This window comes from Malaclemys terrapin, chromosome 8 (assembly GCF_027887155.1).
Source record: "Malaclemys terrapin pileata isolate rMalTer1 chromosome 8, rMalTer1.hap1, whole genome shotgun sequence".
Classification (NCBI taxonomy): Eukaryota; Metazoa; Chordata; order Testudines; family Emydidae; genus Malaclemys; species Malaclemys terrapin.
Window position 1 is genome coordinate 54,353,738 of NC_071512.1, and position 24,163 is coordinate 54,377,900.

The window sequence follows — 24,163 nt, forward strand, 5'->3', positions numbered from 1 at the left end:
CCCCAACAAGTATTTCATATACCGTTAAAATATAACAGCAGCTTAGAGCCTGACTCACTCTACAACCACCACCTATGTGCACAAAATAGAAGAAATAATTAATTGCAGGGTGAAATGTTTTATTCTTCTTAGAGTGCTTGCTCATATCGATTCCAATTAGGTGTGCACGCGCCGCGTGCACGATTGTCGGAGAATTTTCTACCCTAGCAACACCCGGTGGGTCGGCTGGGGAGCCCCCTGGAGTGGCGCCTTCATGGTGCTGGATATATACCCCAGCCGACCCAGCACCGCCTCAGTTCCTTCTTACTGCTCGTGACGGTCGTTGGAACTGTGGAGCGCGGCATCGCTGTTCTCCACTGTCCCTAGCTTTACTTGTTAGTTCTTGTAGATAGTTGTTGGTTATATACTTATAGATTAGTAGTTTTGTTGTTAATAGTTTTATAGAGTAGTTATAAATAGTTACCGAGGGTAAAGGGGGCTTTTATCCCCCCTTTTTTCCCCCGGCGCGCGGCCAGGCTCATGCCCAAGGCTCCTGGCTTTAAGCCGTGCGCGACCTGTGCTAAGCCTATGCCAACGGGAGACCCTCACGACTCTTGTCTGAAGTGTCTAGGGGAGTCTCACCAGACGGACAAGTGTAAGATCTGCAAGGCTTTCAGGTCCAGGACCAAAAAGGAGCGGGACTTTAGATTTAAGCAGCTCCTTATGGAGGCGGCACTTAGCCCAGATCCTCCTCCGGCGCTCCAAGTTCCGGCACCGAGCGCCTCAGTGCGCAGCACCCCGGCGGCGCCCTTGGGTACTGCATCACGAAGAGACATGGATAAGGCCCCACGGCACCGTCCTCCGTCGGCACCGCGTCCGCCGCAAGCCCCTCGGCGTCGTTCCCCATCTCTGGGACATAAAAGACCCCGTAAGACCCAGGACACTGCCGTACAACAGGCACCGGCTCCCCCCGCACTGGTGGTGGAGTTGCATCCAGCTTCGGAGCACCAGAAGGTGCAGGCATCGTCGATACCATTGACTCCGGCACCGGTTGTAGGGCCATCAAGTCCGGTGCGGACTGGCTCACCACCTCGTCCTGTGGTTGAGCCCTGTCTCCCCTCTACGCTGGAGACATTTGCGACGGCGAAGGACCTCATCGCCCTCACGGAGCCGGCGCCATCTCAGACCGTGGCACCGCATCTGCTCCACACGGTGCAATCCAGGGGCAAGCCTGCCCTGATACGCCCTCCATCTCCGAGAGTGGACTCGCGACACCGCTCCCGGTCTCGGAGCAGGTCCTGACGCCGCTCGCAGTCCCAGCACCGATCTTCATCTCGGTGCCGGTCGTACTCGCGGCCCAGATCTTCCTCCCGGCACCAGTCCACTTCTCGGCACCGACCCAAGCAGCGGTACTGGTCAGAGTCCAGACGCAGTTCCCGGCACCAGTATGAGCGGCGCTCCCGTTCGCAAGGCCGCTCCCGACACCGAGTCTACAGACTGTCTTCGTCTTCGCGATCCAGATCGGGATCCCGGTACCGGCATGGCCATCAGCACCGTTCTCGATCCTGGTTCCGCTCCCTGGCACCGCGCAGAGACTGCTCGCCTGTGGACCGGCAACGTTCCGGGATGAGCCTCTGCAGTCACGCTCGGCACCACCCAGGCCCTCAAGATCGGCATCTCGTTCATCAGAAGGGGCCTCCCAATCAGCATACCCTGCTCAGGGTCAGGCTGCGGATGACTTGGGCCATTGGCAGGAGGGGGCAGAGGACCCTAGACAGGACCCTGCACATTGGTCTTTCTGGACCCCATGGGCATATCACCCAGCTCAAGGGGCTCCACCAGCAGCCTCTCGTTCGGCACACTCTGAGCCCAGGGTACCTGAGGCCACCATCACCTGTCCTCCTCCAGGGGGCATGGAGGCTCCTGTGCCAACACTCACGCAGGTCCCAGACCCCGGTGCAGGGGACCCTGCACATCAGGGACCCTTGGAGCCGGACCTACCTCTGGATCCTTTACCCCCTGAGGCGGCGTCCTCATCTTCCCCAGATGAGGCGGTGGTGGGCACAACAACCTCAGGCCCACCTCCAATAGACCTCCATGCCCACCAAGACCTGTTACGTAGGGCGGCACGGAACATGGACCTACAGGCAGAGGAGATAGTGGAGGTGGAGGACCTGGTGGTAAGCATCCTCTCAGCTGATGCCCCATCACGGGTGGCGTTGCCCATTATTCGCACAATCCAGGCTAACGTTAATGCCATATGGCAAACCCCAGCCTCCATCCCTCCCGCTGCCAGAGGTGTAGAGAGGAAGTACTTTGTCCCCTCTAAAGACCATGAGTACCTCTACACACACCCTCCGCCGTGTTCACTAGTAGTCTCCTCAGTGAACGCAAGAGAGCACCATGGTCAGCAGGCGGCAGCGCCAAAATCGAAGGACGCCAAATGCTTCGATTTGTTTGGACGCAAGGTTTACTCAGCGGGGGGTCTACAGCTCAGAGCTGCAAACCAACAGGCGCTCTTGAGTCGGTACAATTACAACTCATGGAATTCCATGGGTAAATTTAAAGAGTTAGTCCCCCAGGACTCGAGAGAGGAGTTTGGGGCCTTAGTGGAGGAAGATAAAAAGGTGGCTAGGACCTCCTTACAGGCCTCCCTGGACATAGCGGACTCTGCCGCCAGGACACTAGCGTCTGGGATAGCCATGAGATGCGTCTCCTGGCTTCAGGTATCGGGGTTACCGCCAGAACTGCAGCAGACCCTGCAAGATCTGCCATTCGAGGGCCAAGGGTTGTTCTCGGACAAGACGGACTCTCGGTTGCAGAGCCTCAAGGACTCCAGAACCATCATGCGCTCCCTGGGGATGCATGTCCCAGGACCCCAGCGCAGGCCCTTTAGGCCCCAGCCACAGAGGTTCTACCCTCCTCCTCGTGCAAGACAGGACTTCCCCAGAAGGCGGGGGCGAGCTGGTAGAGGGAGGTCGACTGGCCCCCCAACCCGGTCAGAACCAAGGCCCTCCTAGACCACCTTCAGGGCCTAGGCAAAATTTTTGAAGGTGTGCTCGAGGACGGCGTACTAGCCACTACCCAGGATCCATTCCCTTTATTTCAGGATCGCCTCTCCCGTTTCCACCGTGCTTGGTCCCTTATAACCTCAGACCGTTGGGTCCTTCGCACGGTGGAAAGGGGATACGCTCTCCAGTTTTCTTTGTTCTCCTCCTCCCAACCCTCCTCCCCATCCCTCTTCAGGGACCCTTCTCACGAGCATCTCCTTCCACAGGAGGTTTTTGGGCTCCTTTCTATGGGGGCCATAGAGGAGGTTCCATCAGAGTTAAGGGGCAGTGGATTTTACTCCTGCTACTTCCTGATCCCCAAGGCAAAAGGGGGTCTGCGACCCATTTTAGATTTATGCGGACTCAACAAATTCATAGTAAAGTTGAAGTTCCACTTGGGGACCATCATCCTTTCCCTGGATCCTGGAGACTGGTACGCCGCCCTCGACATGAAGGACGCATATTTTCATATAGCAATCTACCCTCCACACAGGCGCTTCCTTCAATTTGTAGTAAACAACGTGCACTACCAATTTGCCGTCCTTCCCTTCAGCTTGTCCACGGCTCCGAGAGTGTTCACCAAATGTCTGGCTGTCATGGCAGCATACCTTCATCGACAAAGGATACAGGTGTTCCTGTATCTAGACAACTGGCTGGTGCGCGGCCACACCAGGAAGCAAGTTCAAGCCCACGTCCAGCTAACACTACAAACATTCCACGAGTTAGGCATCTTACTCAACAAAGAAAAGTCCACTCTGGAGCCAACCCAGAGAATAGAGTTTATCGGGGCAGTCTTAGACTCCAGACTTGCCCGAGCTCTTCTGCCAGACACTCGGTTTCACACCATCACAAACATCATCCACGGACTCCAGGTCTTCCCGATTACCACGATAAGGACGTGCCTCGGCCTGTTGGGACACATGGCCTCTTGCACTTACGTAACCAGGCATGCCAGACTTCAGCTTCGCCCACTTCAGGCCTGGGTGTCATCGGTGTACCGTCCTTATTGGGACAACCTGAACATGGTGGTCACGGTTCCCAACTCGGTCTTGACCTCTCTCACCTGTTGGCTGGACCACAAGGCGGTTTAGGCAGGAGTGCCGTTTCACGCCCCACAACCCTCCCTGTACCTGGTCACGGACACTTCATCTATAGGTTGGGGCGCTCACCTCGGGGAGCACCATACCCAGGGCCTGTGGACCGCATCCCAACTAGCTCTGCACATCAATGTTCGAGAGCTGATGGCGGTGCGCCTAGCCTGTCAGGCATTTCTCGGTCTCCTACATGGCCGTTGCGTGTCAGTCCTCACAGACAACACCATGGCCATGTTCTACATCAACAAGCGAGGAGGAGCCCGGTTGTCTCTCCTATGCCAAGAGGCTATTCGCCTGTGGGAGTTCTGCATTGCCCTCTCGATACATCTCATGGCATCGTTCCTCCCTGGAGTCCAGAACACTCTAGCGGACTGTCTCAGCAGATCCTTCCAGACGCACGAGTGGTCGATTCGCCCAGATATCATCCATTCCTTCTTCCAGAGGTGGGGATTTCCCCAAGTCGACCTGTTCGCCTCACGCGCCAACAGGAAGTGCCACGTGTTCTGCTCCCTCCAAGGGCGATCTCCGGGCTCCCTGTCGGACGCTTTCCTGCTATCGTGGAAAGACCAGCTGTTCTACGCTTTCCCCCCATTTCCACTGGTCCACAGGGTACTGCTCAAGCTACGCAGAGACAAGGCATGTATGATTCTGGTCGCTCCAGCTTGGCCAAGATCGCAATGGTACACCACGCTTCTGGAGCTATCGGTACAGACTCCAATCACGCTTCCATTGTGCCCGGACTTGATCTCTCAGGACCATGGCCAACTCTGTCACCCCGACCTGCAATCGCTCCACCTTACAGCGTGGATGCTCCATGGCTGAATCGGACAGAGCTACGATGCTCACATCCCGTGCAACAGATTCTGCTGGGAAGTAGGAAACCCTCTACACGGACCACTTACTTGGCCAAGTGGAAGTGTTTCTCCTGTTGGTACGAGCAGCGGGCCACGCCCCCCTTGCAGGCGTCAATTCCACTTATACTTGAATATCTCCTATCCCTAAAACAACAGGGCTTGGCGATATCTTCGGTCAGGGTTCACCTGGCTGCTATATTGGCATTCCACCCAGGAGAACACGCTTCCTCGGTCTTCTCTAACCCGATGGTCGTCAGATTCCTCAAGGGCTTAGACCGTCTGTACCCACAGCTACGTCAACCGGTTCTGGCGTGGGATCTTAACCTGGTTCTCTCCAAGCTCACGGGGCCCCCATTCAAGCCATTGGCTACCTGCTCACTCCTTTACCTATCTTGGAAGACAGCCTTCCTTGTAGCCATCACTTCAGCAAGGCGTGTTTCTGAAATCAGGGCGCTCACGTCTGAGCCTCCATACACAATCTTCCGTAAAGACAAGGTGCAGCTTCGCCCCCACCCTGCCTTTCTTCCCAAGGTGGTATCAGCTTTTCATGTGAACCAGGATATATTTCTCCCGGTCTTCCGTCCTAAGCTGCACGCCACGTGCCAAGACCAGCATATGCACTCCTTGGACGTACGCAGGGCCCTTGCTTTCTATATTGAGCATACGAAGCCGTTTAGGAAGACGACGCAACTCTTCGTTGCAGTGGCCAACTGGATGAAAGGCTTACTGGTCTCCTCGCAACGTCTCTCCTCTTGGATCACATCCTGCATTCATGCTTGCTACGACCTGGCCGGTGCCCCGATGCCGCGCCTCACCACCCACTCCACGAGGGCCCAAGCCACCTCGACTGCCTTCCTGGCTCACGTCCTGATCCAGGACATTTGTAGAGCGGCGGTTTGGTCAACGGTCCACACCTTCGCCGCTCACTCTGCGCTTGTACAGCAGTCTAGAGATGATGCTGCATTTGGATCAGCGGTTCTGCATTCAGCGATGTCTCACTCTGACCCCACCGCCTAGGTAAGGCTTGGTAGTCACCTAATTGGAATCAATATGAGCAAGCACTCGAAGAAAAAAATGGTTATTCACCTTTGTAACTGTTGTTCTTCGAGATGTGTTGCTCATATCCATTCCAAACCCGCCCCCCTTCCCTACTGTTGGAGTAGCCGGCAAGAAGGAACTGAGGGGGCGCTGGGTCTGCTGGGGTATATATAAAGCGCCATGAAGGCGCCACTCCAGGGGGCTCCACAGCCAACCCACCGGGTGTTGCTAGGGTAGAAAATTCTCCGACGATCGTGCACGCGGCGCGCGCACACCTGATTGCAATGGATATGAGCAACACATCTCGAAGAACAGTTACAAAGGTGAGTAACCATTTTATATTTAAGGTATGTTGATGTTGATGTGCTGTTAAAGTATTGAAACAGTAAACTTTTTTCTGATTACTGTAAATCTAATTACATTATACTCGATGTAAAAAAAATCCTTTTTGTACTATATTCTTAATGCTTAAAGCTGAAAACTATTATTCAATTTCACTTGAAATTTGAAAGGTTATAACAAATGGGGACGATAGTTAAAATCTTGTCCTCCTTCGCAGAATCAGATTAAACACTTAACTATAAAATGATCAAGAAATCAATTTTCTGTTCGTATTCAACATCCTGGAATCAGCTCTGGATCTGACACTGCATTTCCATAATGAAGATCTGCAAACATCATTTTCCAGCAACTTTTTATTTTCAATGGAATTGCTAGTTAATACATGGTGAGTTTTTCACCTGTTTAAATTTTCAAAAAGATGTGTAGATCAGAATGATTATAATTTTCATTAGAGAAGATGACAATCAGTCTTGTAACAATAGACTTCCTTGTGCCTTAATTATGGAGTGACAATGTGACTTCCCATAATATAAAATCATTTCAAGAGTGCTCCTGTATTTCACCCCAGCAATGGATAACTGCCTGAGGAGCATTACTTGAATTGTTCATGCCAGACCTATGATCCTGTCATAATTCAGGCATGTATTGATTTGGAGTGTGATCTGATACTTGCCAGTTATTCTAGTCATGTGCATGGTTGAGAGGCATTCTTAGTCTTAGGTGTAGACCACATATTAACAGAAACTGTCTTATGTACATCTCCCATCCAGATCATCTGTTATCAGGGATCTGTTTTGGGACCGGCTCTGTTCAATATCTTCATTAACGACTTAGATATTGGCATAGAAAGTACGCTTATTAAGTTTGCAGATGATACCAAACTGGGAGGGATTGCAACCGCTTTGGAGGACAGGGTCATAATTCAAAATGATCTGGACAAATTGGAGAAATGGTCTGAGGTAAACAGGATGAAGTTTAATAAAGACAAATGCAAAGTGCTACACTTAAGAAGGAAAAAATCAGTTTCACACATACAGAATGGGAAGAGACTGTCTAGGAAGGAGTACGGCAGAAAGGGATCTAGGGGTTATAGTGGACCACAAGCTAAATATGAGTCAGCAGTGTGATGCTGTTACAAAAAAAGCAAACGTGATTCTGGGATGTTTTAACAGGTGTGTTGTGAGCAAGACATGAGAAGTCATTCTTCCGCTCTACTCTGCTCTGGTTAGGCCTCAGCTGGAGTATTGTGTCCAGTTCTGGGCACCGCATTTCAAGAAAGATGTGGAGAAATTGGAGGGGGTCCAGAGAAGAGCAACAAGAATGATTAAAGGTCTTGAGAACATGACCTATGAAGGAAGGCTGAAAGAATTGGGTTTGTTTAGTTTGAAAAAGAGAAGACTGAGAGGGGACATGATAGCAGTTTTCAGGTATCTAAAAGGGTGTCATAAGGAGGAGGGAGAAAACTTGTTCACCTTAGTCTCTAAGGATAGAACAAGAAGCAATGGGCTTAAAGTGCAGCAAGGGAGGTTTAGGTTGGACATTAGGAAAAAGTTCCTAACTGTCAGGGTGGTTAAACACTGGAATAAATTGCCTAGGGAGGTTGTGGAATCTCCATCTCTGGAGATATTTAAGATTAGGTTAGATAAATGTCTATCAGAGATGGTCTAGACAGTATTTGGACCTGCCATGAGGGCAGGGGATTGGACTCGATGACCTCTCGAGGTCCCTTGCAGTCCTAGAATCTATGAATCTATGAAAAAAAATCTCCCAGGCCACTTTCCTTCCTGTTGAAAATTGCATAACATCCTTGTAGATAACTACAGGAATTACAAAAAACAACAAGGAGTCTAGTGGCACCTTAAAAACTAACAGATTTATTTGGGCATACGCTTTCGTGGGTAAAAAACCCACTTCAGATGCATCTTTGAGGAGTGTCTTCTCAAGGCACCATCTGGAACCGATGCCCTTAACGCCATACAAATGACAGTGGACTTTTTCTTGAGACTCGGCCTTCACCTAAACCTGGAAAAATCTACGCTAACACTGGGGCAACATCTAGAGTTTATCGGGGCACAGTTGGATGCCATACGAGCAATGTTCCCTCTAATTTTTTTCAGCCACATGTGGAATGAATTTTGTTATGTGCACCAATGTGCACAGTATGAGGTACTGTGTAGATGTGAGCTACCAGTAGAAACAAAAAACCTAGATATAATACATATTTTTAAAAGTTACCAAATGTATGGAAGAAGACGACATCATAAGAGACAACCAAAAATGATGAATTCCAATACAAGTCCATGAGTTAATGGATAATGTGTTAGATATGGTGACAGAATTCTGAAGTTAATCCTAGCTGACACCTTTTTTTTTTTTAATGTTTGAGGTTTTTTGTTTTTAAATATGTCTAATCATTTGTTTCTTGGACCTGCACTTAAAAATCTTAACTGTTAGCAAATGAAGTTTCTTCAAGGACTTGCTCATGTCCATTCCACGTTAGGTGTGAATGCACTGCGTGCACCATTGTCAGAGGTTTTGCTCTCACTGGTATCCACTGGGCCAGCTCTAGTGCCCTCTGGTGCTGCATGCTTATGCGCTGATATAAGGGGCACTGCCAGACCCGCACCCTCTGAGTTTCTTTTTGCCGTCCATGACGGTTGTTGGAATAACTCTTCTTGCTTTGGCAAGGCATTTTTCAGTGGTTTTCTTCTCTGTATCTTAGGGTATGTCTACACTACGAGAGTAGTTCGATTTTACTTAAATTGAATTAGTGGAACCGATGCTACAAAGTTGAATGTGTGTATCCACACTAAGAACAGTAATTCGACTTTGTGAGTCCACACTAACGGGGCAAGCGTTGACACTGGAAGCGGTGCACTGTGGGCAGCTATCCCACAGTTCCCGCAGTCCCCACTGCCCATTGGAATTCTGGGTCGAGCCCCCAATGCCTGCTGGGGCAAAAAATGTGTCGAGGGTGGTTTTGGGTAACTGTCGTCATTCAACCGTCACTCCCGCCTTCCCTCCCTGAAAGCGCCGGCGGGCAATCAGTTTGCGCACTTTTCTGGTGAGTGACAGCGCGGACACCACAGCATTGTGAGCATGGAGCCTGCTGCGACCATCACTGCAGTTATGGCCGTTGTCAACACCTCGCACCTTATCATCCACCTTTTTCAGAGGCAGATGCTGAGAAATCGGGCGAGGAAGCTACGGCAGCACGGTCAGGACATTAAGTCTGAGAGTGGCACAGACCTCTCGCAAAGCACGGGATCCCGCGCCGTGGAGATCATGGTGGCAATGGGTCATGTTGATGCTGTGGAACGGCGATTCTGGACCCGGGAAACAAGAACGGACTGATGGGACCGCATAGTGCTGCAGGTCTGGGATCAATCACAGTGGCTGCGAAACTTTAGCATGCGTAAGGGAACTTTCCTGGAACTTTGTGAATTGCTGTCCCCTGCCCTGAAGTGCAAGGACACCCGGATGCGAGCAGCCCTGACTGTCCAGAAGCGAGTGGCCATAGCCCTCTGTAAGCTTGCAACGCCAGACAGCTACCGGTCAGTCGCGAACCACTTTGGCGTGGGTAAATCTATCATGGGGGTTGCTGTGATGCAAGTAGCCAACGCAATCGTTGAGCTACTGCTCTGAAAGGTAGTGACCCTGGGAAACGTGCAGGTCATCATAAATTGCTTTGCCGCGATGGGATTCCCAAACTGCGGTGGGGCTATAGATGGAACTCACATCCCTATCCTGGGACCAGAGCACCAGGCCAGCCAGTACATTAACAGAAAGGTCTACTTTTCAATGGTGCTGCAAGCACTGGTGGACCATAGGGGATGTTTTACCAACATCAACGTTGGATGGGCGGGCAAGGTTCATGACGCTCGTGTTTTCAGGAACTCTGGTCTGTTTAGACGGCTGCAGGAAGGTATTTACTTCCTAGTCCACAAAATAACTGTTGGGGATGTGGAGATGCCTAAAGTGATCCTCGGGGACCCAGCCTACCCGCTAATGCCCTGGCTCATGAAGCCCTATACAGGCGCCCTGTACAGTGAAAAAGAACTCTTCAACTACCGACTGAGCAAGTGCAGAATGGTGGTGGAGTGTGCTTTTGGACGTCTGAAGGGGAGATGGAGAAGCTTACTGACTCGCTCTGATCTCAGCGAAACCAATATCCCCATTGTTATTGCAGCTTGCTGTGTGCTCCACAATCTCTGTGAGAGCAAGGGGGAGATGTTTATGGCGTGGTGGGAGGTTGAGGCAAATCGCCTGGCTGCTGATTATGCCCAGCCAGACAGCCGGGCGATTAGAAGAGCCCAGCAGGACACGCTGTGCATCCGGGAGGCTTTGAAAGCTAGGTTCCACAGTGAGCAGGGTAACCTGTGACTATTAAGTTTGTTTAAAGAGAAGCTGAACCTGCCCCCGTTTCTTTACCCACTTAATGTTCACTATCCTCTCCAGTTACATACCCCCTTCACCCCGTTGCCCCCCTTCCAACACACCTTTAAAAATAAAATTAATGGAACTTTGTTCATTAACACCGTTTTCTTTATTAAGGGTTTCATGGTAAAGGGTTGAAACTGGGACGCAGACTGTGGTGGGGAGCGGGTGTAGCGATGGAAAGGACGCTTCTAAACTCGAGGAATGACAGGCTCCTGCTTCTAGAGCGGTCCACAGTGGTCGACTGGTTGTTTCAACGGAGCCTGCCACCCCTCCTTTTCGGAACTCTGTGTGTGGTGGCTCTGTGACTTTGTGGCGGGGGAGGACGGTTACAGATTCCCTGCTGCATGGCTCTGTCATCCAGGCTAAGGACCGCTGCATAAGATCTGTAACCGCCCTCCCCCACCACAAACTCACATAGCCCCCTCACACACAGAATATGAAAACCACCTCCCAGACTGACCAGGGTGCCTGGTGACTGCAATGTGTGTGTGACCTGCTGCTGAACCTGCCCCCGTGTCTGTACCCAGGTAAAGGTGACTGTCCTCTCCAATTACCAACCCCATTTCCCCCCTTCAAACACACTGTCCTCTAAAAGAACCTGACGGAAATAGTAATGAACAGAAACGTATTTTTTATTAACTACACATGGGATGACACTGGGACGGGGGCTTGGGTGAGGTGCTTTTGGAGTGAAGGAAAGGACTTATCAAAACTTTGGGAATCAGAGCCATCTGGTACTTGAGCAGTCTGCAGGGGTGGAGTGACTGTTTTCACGGCCCCTGCCGCCCCTCCTTCTTGGGACTTTGGGTGAGGGGGAGGATGGGACTTTGTGGCGGGGGAGGGCGGTTAAAGATAGACTGCAGCGGGGCTCTGTCCTCCTGCCTCCGGTCCTACAGAACATCTACAAGGCGCCGGAGCGTGTCCGTTTGCTCCCTCATTAGTCCAAGGAGCGTTTGAGTCGCCTGCTGGTCTTCCTGCCGCCACCTGTCCTCCCGTTCGCTGTGTGATCGCTGGTATTGCGACATGGTCTCCCTCCACTGGGTCTGCTGTGCCGCCTCGGCTCGGGAGCAGCCCATAAGTTCTGAGAACATCTTGTCCCGTGTCCTTCTCTTTTGGCGCCTAATCTGCGCCAGCCTCTGGGAGGGGGATGCCGGGGTAGGTTGGGAGACACTCGCAGCTGTGGGATGGGAAGAAGGGAGTGAATTCCTCACAAAGATACATTTTTGTGAACAATGAACATAGTCTTTCTCTGTGAACAAGACCATGCACAGCAGCTATCACATGCGCACTCAGGACAAGGTCGAATTTTCGGCCTTCGCATTCAGTGCCTGGGATCTTGGAGTACAAGTCACACAAACAGGGCAGGACAGCGGAATTCGGCTAGCAGGCGGACATGGTAAGCCGTAGACTTTTGGCTGCTGAAAGCTTAATTTATAGCAGTGCCCTCCTTTCACGTTCAAAACAGTGCCCCTAGCGTTGGCCAGTTCCTGCTGCCGGCAATCCAGCCAGCATGAACTCTGCCCCTGTCCCAGCCCCTCACGGCTGTCCCAGGGAAAGATCCCTGTATGCTACCCCTGTCCTGCCTCCACCGCATGGCTGTAAACCGCCGGTTACAGTTATGTAAAGGAACAGGCAATCAGTCCCAATACTAACTTTCCCCTAATTTAAAGCAGATCACCATGACTGATATCACTCTGATGGGGATCTTGGACACAGAGAAAGACCGCATGCTGCGTGAATGCCAGCAAAAACCAGGGCCGTATGCGGCAATGCTGTGCGAGGCACTGATCCCGGAGTACTTGCTGCTAGCCTGGCGCGGAAAAGTTTCCTACCATGGAGGACGCAATAAGGCCGCTCTCCCCAGGAACCTAATGCAAAGGCATAGCTCAATGGTTTGAGCATTGGCCTGCTAAACCCATGGTTGTGAGTTCAATCCTTGAGGGGGCCACTTAGGGATCGGGGGCAAAATCAGTACTTGGTCCTGCTAGTGAAGGCAGGGGGCTGGACTCTATGACCTTTCAAGGTCCCTTCCAGTTCTAGGAGATGGGATATCTCCATTTAAAAAAAAAAAAAAAAATTACCTCCAGGAGAGCTTCGTGGAGATGTCCCAGGATGATTTCTGCTCTGTCCCCGGACATATTGACACAATTTTCCAGTAGCTGCACTGGCAAGGACTAAAAAGTAGAGCGCCTAGGGCAAAGTAATCATGAAAAACCCATTGTTAATATTCCATTCCTGTTCTGATCAAAATAAATGTTTACATGTTTAAAACACTTACCGACTGATCCTTCCCCTGATTCAGGGTCAGGGTTAACGCCTTGGGAGGGCTGGTAGGGGATCTCCGTGAGAGTGATGAAGAGATCCTGGCTGTCGGGGAAATCGGCGTTGTATGCGCTGTCAACTGCCTCGTCCTCCTCATCGCCTTCCTCATCTTCCCCATCCGCGAACATCTCCGAGGAAGCGGCCGTCGACAATACCCCATCGTCAGAGCCCACTGTCACTGGCGGGGTAATGGTGGCGGCCGCACCTAGAATGGAATGCAGTGCCTCGTAGAAACAGCATGTCTGGGGCTGGGATCCGGAGCGTCCGTTTGCCGCTTTGGTCTTCTGGTAGCCTTGTCTCAGGTCCTTGATTTTCACGCGGCACTGTGTTGCATCCCGGCTGTATCCTCTCTCCGTCATGGCTTTGGAGATCTTCTCGTAGATCTTCGCATTCCGTTTTTTCGATCGCAGCTCCGAAAGCACGGACTCATCGCCCCACACAGCGATCAGATCCAAGACTTCCCAATCAGTCCATGCTGGGGCCCTCTTCCTATTCAGTGATTGCATGGTCACCTCTGCTGGAGAGCTCTGCATCATTTCCAGTGCTGCTGAGCTCACCACGATGTCCAAACAGGAAGTGAGATTCAAACTGGCCAGACAGGAAAAGGAATTCAAATTTTCCCGGGGCTTTTCCTGTGTGGCTGGTCAGAGCATCCGAGCTCGGACTGCTGTCCAGAGCGTCAACAGAGTGGTGCACTGTGGGATAGCTCCTGGAGCTATTAGCGTTGAATTCCATCCACACCTACCCTAATTTGACATGGCCGTGTCAATTTAGCGCTACTCCCCTCGTCGGGGAGGAGTACAGAAATCGATTTAAAGAGACCTCTATGTCGAACTAAATAGCTTCGTTGTGTGGATGGGTGCAGGGTTAATTCGATTTAATGCTGCTAAATTCAACATAACCTCCTAGTGTAGACCAGGCCTTAGTGTATTATTCTTAGTATAGTTGTAGTGTAAATATTGTGAATAGTACTAGTGTAGATAGTTAGATCCCTTCCTTTATCATAGAGGGGTTCCCTTCTCCCCTGGTGCTGGGCATGCCCCAGGCGCCAAACCTTGTGCCTTCTGTGGCAAGCCTATGCCTGTGAGTGAACCTCACTCCAGTTGTCTGAAGTGTCTGGGAGAGGCTTACGTAAGACTTATGTCAGATTTGTTGGGACTTTAAGCCTCGTATGAAGAAAGACAAAGATGTTAGGCTGAGGGCTATCCTCATGGAAACTGCTTTTAGACAGGCGTCAGAGCCAAGCTGCTCAGATTCGGCACTGAGCACTTCGGCCTCGGTGCAAAGCGCCCCTTTGGCACTGTGCATTTCCTGACACCATCCTCCATCTCTGGTGCCGAGGAAAAAACATAAAAAGCAATGCTCTGAGAGAGAGTGCTCTCTAGTGCTAAAGAAAGGAAAACAAGCAGAAGGCAGTAGAGTGCAATCTGTGTTGGGCCACTCCTCAACCCCTAGTCCCATGGCGGCACCGTCAACTCTGCCCAGAGGGACGTTGAGTCCAGTGCGGGATCCCCTGCCTGCATCAGAAAGTCATTGCAGCACCAGTGGAATCACGGTGCCTTCTACCCCAGAGGACTTTGCAGCAACCAGGGACTTAATACTGGTCCCAGTACCACCGACTCTGATGGGACAACCGCCAGCTTCAAAGAACACGAGCAGGAGAGAACAAGGTGCTCAGAGTTCCTTCCCAGCACTGGGTCCTTCAGTACCTTGCCGACCTTATATAAGCTGACCTTACTTTTATGAGATCATCCCTGTTCCGGCATCAATTCCAAGACCCTCGCCACCAAACAGCAGAAGTGAGGGGTACCGCTCCTATATGGTCACCTCGGGAGGACTCTTTGTCAGTTTCTGAAGTGAAGACCTACACCCATCCCAAGGGCTGCCACCGATACCCATATTACATACTATCGGACCCCAGTGTGGGTCCACCTGCTGGTAACTGGCCAGATGGACAGCGGCCTATGCAATGGCCATTCTGGAACTCATGGAGGTTTCCATGGTACAGGATCTGTCATCCCAACAGGCATACTCGGTTGTTTCCGAGAGGGGGCTCCCGCACCACTTGGCACCGGACTCTGGTACTGATACACAGGATGTGAGCCCCATGGAGGTAACTGAGCCTGAAGAAGAGGAAGAAGCCCCTCCTCTGGTACAGGCTTCCTCCTCCTCCTCCCTGTTGTTTTTGGACTGACTTTCCTACTTCAGCCTGGTGTGATCCCTCATTACACTGGACAGCTGGTTGCTAAATATAATGGTGAATGGTTATACCCTTCAGTTTTCATCCATCTCTGCCTCCCATCTTCCATCCCTGTCCCTCCTCAGGGACCCTTTTCACGAGTAACTCCTAGCCCAGGAGATGCAAACCCTCAAATGGGTTGGGGCTGTGGAAGAGGTGCTTCAAAACTTGAGAGGGAAGGGGTTTTACTCCCTATATTTTCTAATCCCAAAGGCGGTCTTCGCCTCATCCTGGACCTGCTTCGCCTCAACAGATATCTCAATAAACTGAGGTTCCACGTGGTCTCCCTGGCCTCCATTATCCCCTCCCTGGATCTAGGTGACTAGTACAGTGCACTCAACTTGAAGGATGCTTACTTTCATATCTCCATCTTCCATGGCCACAGAAGATTCCTCAGGTTTATAGTAAACCAGACTCATCAATTCACCTTTCTCCCTTTTGGCCTGTCCGCAGCCCCCTGGGTTTTTACAAAATGTATGGCGGTGGTAGTGGCGTGCCTCAGAAGACGAGGCATTCAAGTCTATCCATACCTCAATGACTGACTGAGGGTCACTCAGAGGCTCTAGTAAAGAACATCATCACCCTGGTCCAAACCACCTTCCAAGTACTGGGCCTGTTGATAAACGCACAAATGTTGACTCTCATTCCAGTACGGAGAATACAGTTTATCAGGACAGTGCTAGACTCAACGTAGGCCAGAGTCTTTCTTCCAGAGGCTCGATTCCAGACAATGTCGGACCTGATATCCAGGGTCATGGCTCAGCCAATCACAAAAACCCGGATTTGCTGCAAGCTCCTGGGACACTTGGCCATGTGCACTTACATAGTACAGCATGCAGGGCTGTGCCTCAGACTTGTGCAGACGTGGTTAGCTCACCGAACAGGGACCACTTGGACTTGGTTGCTTAGTGTTCCAGCCCTGGTCCTTGCCTCCCTCGACTGATGGAAGGACCTCCGGTCAGCAATGGGGGTGTCCCCTTTCTAGCCCGCCCACCCCCGCCCAGCTGTCAGTGTCCCCAGTGTCGGACGCTTCAGACCTAGGTTGGGGTGGCCATCTTGATCTCTTCAGGACACGGGGCCTGTGGTCCCAGGAAGAGCTCCTCCTGTACATAAATGACAAGGTGCTCAGAGCGGTGCACTTAGTTTGCCAAAAGCAACAGAGAGTCCTGTGGCACCTTTAAGACTAACAGGTGTATTGGAGCATAAGCTTTCGTGGGTGAATGCCCACTTCGTCGGATGCATCCACCCACGAAAAGCTTATGCTCCAGTGGCATTCACCCATGAAAGCCTATGCCCCAATACATCTGTTAGTCTTAAAGGTGCCACAGGACTCTCTGTTGCTTTTTACAGATCCAGACTAACACGACTACCCCTCTGATACTTAGTTTGCCAAGTGTTTCTCCCCCAGATCACAGGCAAAGTAGTACAAGTACCGATGGACAACACCGCGGCCATATTCTACATCAGCAAGCAGGGAGGAGCATGCTCCTCTGCCCTGTGTCAGGAGGCCATCCGTCTGGGAATTCTGCGTGCAGCACTTCATCCACCTTGAGGCTTCCCATCTTCCGGGAACCTGGAACGCCTTAGCCAATCACTCTGCAGATGTTTCTCCTCTTATTATGAGTGGTCCCTTCACCCAGAGATCACCAGGTTCATCTTCCAGGTAGACCTGTACGCAATCAAGCAGAACAGGAAATGCCATCAGTTTTGCTTGCTGCACTGGCACAGCCTGGATTCACTTTCAGCTGCCTTGCTGCTTCAGTGGACAGAGCTCCTATTCTACGCATTTCCTGCAGTTCTCCTCGTTCACAAGGTCCTTCTGAAAATCAAGTGGGACCAGGCGAGAATTATTCTTATGGCCCCAGCATGGCTGCCCCGGCACAGGTTTGGCACACTATAGTACCTCTGCTACTGCTCCCACTCTGCCTGGACCCGATATCACAGGACCAGGGCTGTTTACTCCACCTGAACTTTGGGACCCTTCACCTGACTGCATGGAAGCTGTCTTCAGAGAATGTTTCTTGATCACTCTCTAGAGGAGGATTTGTTGGCTTGCTCTTTACTGCAGACCTCTTGGCCTGGTTGCTGGCCCCTCTCCCCCCAACCTTCTGTTTGTATAGACTATCTAGTTGCATAGTCAGCGACACACATACAGATGGATAGCAGTCAACCTGTCTTTTTGAGAGTACTTGTGCCAAGTCAGGAAGTAATGGGTGAGTCTAAGAATGTGATTGATGGAAACAGAATTTGGCAGTTGCCCCAGAAGATATCACTTTTCTCTCCAACCTTTGCCACTGAGATGTCACTTTGGTTCTGCAGTCAGTGGACACCAGGGCATGTAGTGTGCAGTAAACTCCTGGAGGCTGTTTTCAGTTTCTAAATATGTGCTTTTTCTGACCTTCTGTGTAGCAAATTGTTTAGAAGTCACTAAAAGCAACAAAGTTGAAGTCATACTGTGTGTTGCAAAAAAGAATGCAGTTCCACCAAGGACTTTGGCAAGGCTTACTGCAGGTTAAAAAATTGATTTCTTTTGTGCTTTGCATGTGCCTTTTGTGCTTTGCATTCTGTAGATGATTTAAAGAGCAATAGCAACATAATATATTTTGCCTTATTTTCATTCTGTACATGTCAAAGTAATAAAATGGTATTTTAATAAGGTGTAAGATTCATTGCTGGGTTATTTAAATCCCTACAGCCTTTCATGGGCTCCCAGAATAAAAATGCAAAGAGGCTAGATATCATCTTCAACAAAGCAGAATTTTCCAAGCACTATTAAGTGACTTGCAAAGGATTTTTGAGAAATTGGGCTTGTGCTCTTTTTTGTTTCTTTATTACATATATAAAGAAAGAAGGCTTGTCATCTCAGCTCTTCAGGAGGGTTTCCTACTTCTTTTACCTTAAATAGTGTACAATTTGGGAGGACAATTTGGTGATCTGAGGTGTGTGTTAAATTAAGATGTTAGAGCTCATATTAAAAGGGCTTTTTATATTTAATAAAGGCATTTTTATTCAAAATGGCATTTAGTCATTTAAGTGAAATAGGTGTTAACAAAAATAAACAGCTTTAATAAGAGTCTGACTAAAAATTCCTTCCTCCTAATAGCTCAGCTTTCGCTTTCTTGGCTCTTGTAATGTACCTCAGCTGTCATTGGACTTGTCTTCACTAGTTTTATTTTAACCTGGAGCAAGCATTTTAAGATGTGACATTTTAGATGACATTTAGCCTTTTACAAACTTATAACTACTTTGAGTTAATTGGCAAACAATTAGCTCATGGTAAGAGTGGACATCCAAGAGCTCTGGGAACAGCAGTTTTTTTCAGAAAGATAATGCTCAAGTTTCGTTATCCTGACTTTAGCCTTTGCAAAGTCCTAATCACTTAAACTGTTCCAAGAGACAGTTGGGTAGATCCAGGATGTCCCCCTTGTATGCTGAATAGAGATTTTTTCATTATATTTCACTAATAAGATTACTCAAATATGGACAGGGTTGGCGGTTTCTGTGATATGAGTATTTGTAGAGTAACAATCACAGTATTTAGGTGTGAAATACCTAGAATTCAAGGTTGTTATCCAAATTAGGAGTACTTTCTTTGCTCCTCCCTTGGTAAGGTGATATTCCATACCTCATCTTTAGAAAGGTTTATGTAGGGGGGGAAGAAAACTTGCCAGTAGACTGGTCACTGTTTCTGTTGAAGGGAAAGCCTTTCCAAAGAAGTGTCTTGTATTGCATCCTCAAATTGAAAAGACATTTAATTCATCCTGGTCTGCCGCTGTATGAAACAGTGCAAGAAGATGGGAATTTGAACTTCCAATGAAAATTCCTTGCTCCCAAGGGATTCTTCCTAGGTACTTGCAGCTACTGTGCCCTTTCTTGTAGTATTTATGTAGACAGAGATAGTCCAAAGGTATTTTGGACCAGGACTTGATATTAAATCCAGAATTGAATTTGAGGAATAAGTGCTATGTGCAAAAAAGCAGCGTGAAATGCTCTTTTTAAAGCGAGAACCTACTGCATGTTCAATGAGCTGTAATCTCCATTTACCTTCCATGGTCAGTCCTTGGGTTGAGGACATTACTGTAGTCCAACCAACCAAGGCATGAATCACTGCATCTAAGGAGAGGGAGCTGTCTTCCTTCCCGATGGAGACTGATGTTTCTGACTAGTGTTGCTGTTGAGTATCTAGGCTGTTTACTAATTTTGGTACATTTCAAAGCAGTTTCCCCTTCCTACTAGCTTTGTGTCCATCTCATTGGTCTAAGTTGGAGCAAGGGATTATTGGACCACATGTTTGCTTTGTCTGGATGTTGGGGCAGCAGAGTCTCGGCACTCAATAGCAAAAGGCTGCTTATAGCTGTGACATCAGTACTTTAATAGTTGAGCCTACAGCATCTCATGATATCAGCCAATGATTTAACAGGACTGTAGAAGGAGAAAGGGAAGCATGAAGTCTTACGCATGTGGAAGGTTTTTGGTGAAATTTATAGGTGTTATAGTTCAGATAATGCTCAAAATACCAGTTGACAGACCCTATACAATCTTCCTAGACACCCATCAATTTGCTAATTATCATCTTGTGTCAATCGTCTCCTGCCACGTCATGCAGATGAGTTAACAGTTCCTGATGGCTATCAGACTGTGTTGAAAATAGCTGATACACTAGAATAAACATGGTGGTTGGTCTACTGTTTGTGGCCATAAGGAGAAATCCCACTAGTATGATCACTGATTTCTCCATGTAAGAGTCTAGAGTATTGCCTAAAATTAGAGTCTGCTGAAGTACCTTTGTCACCATCTTAGTAACTTTGCCTAGGAAGGAGACAATTGAGACAAGCTGATAATTAGCAAATTGATGGGCGTCTAGGAAGATTGTATAAGGTCTGTCGACTGGTATTTTGAGCATTATCTGAATTATAACATACTTATAGATTTCACTTGCTGAGGGCTGCATTCCCTCCCTGAGTAGTGGGTAAAGATGTTTCACATTTACCTTCCATAACAAAGGAGTAGTCAATAACATATGTGGCACAGACACCCTTTGTACCTTCAGAATGAGCTCTAATAGTAGACTGATGTAGAAGCTTCAGCCTCGTCTGGTATTGTTTCCTCTAATTTAACATGGTTGTCACAGGTTTTAGTGATCTTTTCAGAAAAGTGTTATGATTTTTCATGGCACATAATTCTGGGCTTTTCAATACTAGAAAGGTGTTTACAAAGGGGAGGTTTCAGAGTAACAGCCGTGTTAGTCTGTATCCGCAAAAAGAACAGGAGTACTTGTGGCACCTTAGAGACTAACAAATTTATTAGAGCATAAGCTTTCGTGGACTACAGCCCACTTCTTCGGATCCGAAGAAGTGGGCTGTAGTCCACGAAAGCTTATGCTCTAATAAATTTGTTAGTCTCTAAGGTGCCACAAGTACTCCTGTTCTTTTTACAAAGGGGAGGCATTTCAAAGGAACTATAAAAGTGAGTGAGAGGGCTAGTGGGGTTGAGTGAAGCAAGATTTAGAATAGCTACAATAACGAAACTGACTAAAGGCAGAAATAACACTCCAGAGATTTGAAGATTAATGCAGAGAGAAACTTTTACAGGAGGGTATAACATTAATATTAAAGAGAAAATTTAGATTGAATATTAGAAAAAACAGACCGAGAGCTAATGGATTGCGGAATAGCCTCATAGCAGATGCCTAATTATAAAATCACTAAAGGGCGCACAATTAACATGAAAATAATATTTCCATCTCAAATTTATGTACTTGCTGTTAGAAGTGACCTCTTATATTACTACAGTTGTAAGAGACTACAGGTGAAAATCGTGTTGAAGTTTACTTTGTGCATTTGTCTGCACTTTGTTTGTCATCGATTTCAGTGTTTTGTTGAGGCTACATACCAATCCCCTGGCTCTGCAGTGTTTACCAGCAACAGGTGCAGTAAAGTTGAAACTGAGTGAGTAAGGAAGTAAGTCATTGGTGAGTGGTTGCACAGAAATGGGGGGAGGGGGAGGCAACTTTATTTAGTGGTGGTGCGTTGAGGCCTGCCAAAAGACTCTTCTAAAAATAGGCCTAGGAGCAGTTTCTACAAGGATTTTTTTTTTTAAATTCAGGGCAAACTAAGTACAGGTTGTTTCTTTAGAAAATTAATTTATAAAAAGCATATTTAAAAAAAAATTCAAGTTGACTGTCCCTTTAAAGCTAAACTGGCAAAACACTGAGTAATGTGCTACAGAGTGTGACCCTGAATTGCAGGGAAGGGAGAACTAGATGACCACATTACTGGGTCCAGTTTCTGATTCGTCCGGTTGTAGACTGTAGGTATTTTTAAACTGTTGCACGTGTTGGTATCATAGCCTCTCATCACAGTAGAAGCCACATTTGTCTGTTGCATGTAACTTGATGAAAGTAAAATTTATCTTCTGAGCGCTTTCATACATCAGATCAATTTAATCCCATTATTTTTTCTTTGATTTCTTTATGACCATGTGAAACATTATGTTTTCCTGTCCAGCAACAAGTGCAAAGAAACCGAAAGTGCCTTACCGACTGTCAGGTTTTATAAAATTAGCTAACAAGCTTTTGTTCTTGTTATGAGTGTTGCTTAATGACTTCTTAGGATGTGAGAACCAATAAGCAAAAGCATCTTACTCTGCCACCCTAAGGATGTTTGATGTCACTCTCTTGACAAGAGAAAACCATTGGTATCTTATAAATCAGTTTGGTATTTTATGCTGTATCTTGCTTTTGTATGTTGGGCGCGGTGGCACGCTTCTGCCCAGCTCCTTGGGAGGCTGAGACTGGCAGATTGCTCAGGAGTTCTGGGCTGCAGTACACGGTCAGTTGGGGGTCTGGTGCCACTGACAGCCTAGCCAGTGGGTGGCTGAAGAACTGGCTAGAACAACACAAATGACATGTTGTGACCGGCACACTCTCTGTGTGGGCTGATGAACTGATTGATCAAGGTGATCTTGCTTTGCAGGAAGGATAGGAAGGCAGATTGCTGCCTGCCTCCAGCTACAATGCTGGAATAACACTATGCAGCGCTGACTCCAGGCACCAGCGCAGCAAGCAGGTGCTTGGGGCGGCCCATGGAAAGGGGCGGCATGTCTGGGTCTTCGGCGGCAATTCGATGGCGGGTCCCTCAGTCCCTCTCGGAGGGAAGGACCGGCCGCCGAATTGCTGCCAAAGAATAAAGCAGCGCGGTAGAGCAGCCGCCGAAGTGCCGCCAATCGCGGCTTTTTTGGTTTTTTTCCCCTCTTCGCTGCTTGGGGCTGCAAAAAAGCTGGAGCCGGCCCTGACACCATGTCAGGAGTTTTGACTGATAGGGGCTATAAATGCACACATTTATGGATAGAGGTCAGGATAGGCTATGCCAGCTAGGATTCCTTTTGTCAGTGGCAAATATTTGTGTTCCTGGAGGGAGCATTGTCTCGAAGTTAAAGCACAGGACCGGAAGTCAGGAGACCTGGGTACCCTTCCTGGTTCTGTTATTGCTGTGATGAATAATCAAGGGAAAGTCATTTAACTTCTCTGTTGGCCCACCTGTAAAAAGTGGATGATATTTTCCAGTTTCTTGGGATTTTTGAATTATAATTGGTTATAAAATACTTGTAAAATCATTGAAAAGAAATGCAACCTTATTTATTTCTATATTTATTGAATTTTAGGGATTAGTGGTGTAAGGGCTACTTCTACACAGCACGTTACTGTACAACAAGCCAGCGTGTGACTCTACAGAGTGACAAGCCCAGTGCACTGTAGATTCACTCCCAGGCTTGCCATGCAGTAACTTCTCATGTACACAAGCCCTAAGTCACACAGTTAATGCTTCCACTCAGCAGCCTATCCCTACAGAAACACTTGGCGATATACACAATGCTAGTAAGGTATTTCAGCCTTCATAGACAAGTTGCTACCCACTCCATTTGTGGTATTTGACAGTTCCTTTTCCTTGCTAACAGAAAAGCTTGCAGAAGCTCAGCGCAGGTCCGCTACCCTTCAGAATGAACTACAGTCATCTTTGGATGCACAGAAAGAAACTAATGGTCTTACCACAGTGCGGCAGCGCAGAAAGGCAGTCTTCCACCTGTCCCACGAGGAGCGTGTTCAGCATAGAAACATCAGAGACCTAAAACTGGCCTTCAGCGAGTTCTACCTCAGCCTCATCTTACTGCAGAACTATCAGGTACGAAGAAAAGAAGGGCACAGTTTTCCCATGGGCCCTAAGTGTTCATATCATTCTTGGTGATTGGATTGCTTCATCTCACTGCAATCAGAGGACAGAATGTTGAGACTGAGAATGAGAGAGTAAATAGATCACTACTATAACTTTGAGGCCATATACTTGTTCATGTTCTGTTCAATGTAAAGCCAGATTTGAGAATCTGGAAAGAAACTGTTATACCTTAAAATTGGAAAGAAGCATGAGGCTGCTTATACATTGTTTCTTCTTTGTGTTACCACAGTAGTGTCATTCACCTCACTGTAGCTGACGCATCAACATTTTCTCTTTTAAAACTCACATTTTCGAGAGTTTCTAACTTTTCTGTTAAATTCTATGGGATGCAACTTGGCATAAAAATTGTTAGCCTGGAGGCAAGTATAAAAGAATTAAATCTTAGACATATTTAGATTTGTAGCACTGAAAAATGGGATTGTAGTGGTTATAGAGACTGGTTTGTGTTCCAATAATTTAATTTAATTTAATTTAATTGGTGGGTTTTTTTACTTTACCACTTTACTTCTTAAAGTGTCATATTGTATGTAATATGTGTGACACTGAAAATTTCATAACCACTTTTTTTTAGCCT

At 48.3% G+C, this 24,163-nt stretch overlaps 1 protein-coding gene across 1 annotated transcript in view; it reads left to right on the forward strand.

Moving 5' to 3' along the window:
- The window catches only part of XPR1 (xenotropic and polytropic retrovirus receptor 1), a 243,873-nt gene that overhangs the window by 155,654 nt on the left and 64,056 nt on the right, over nucleotides 1–24,163 (forward strand). The window contains exon 4 of the mRNA XM_054037215.1: nucleotides 23,315–23,538. Within this exon, the coding sequence (XP_053893190.1) occupies nucleotides 23,315–23,538 (224 nt within the window). The remainder of the gene's footprint in view (nucleotides 1–23,314; nucleotides 23,539–24,163) is intronic.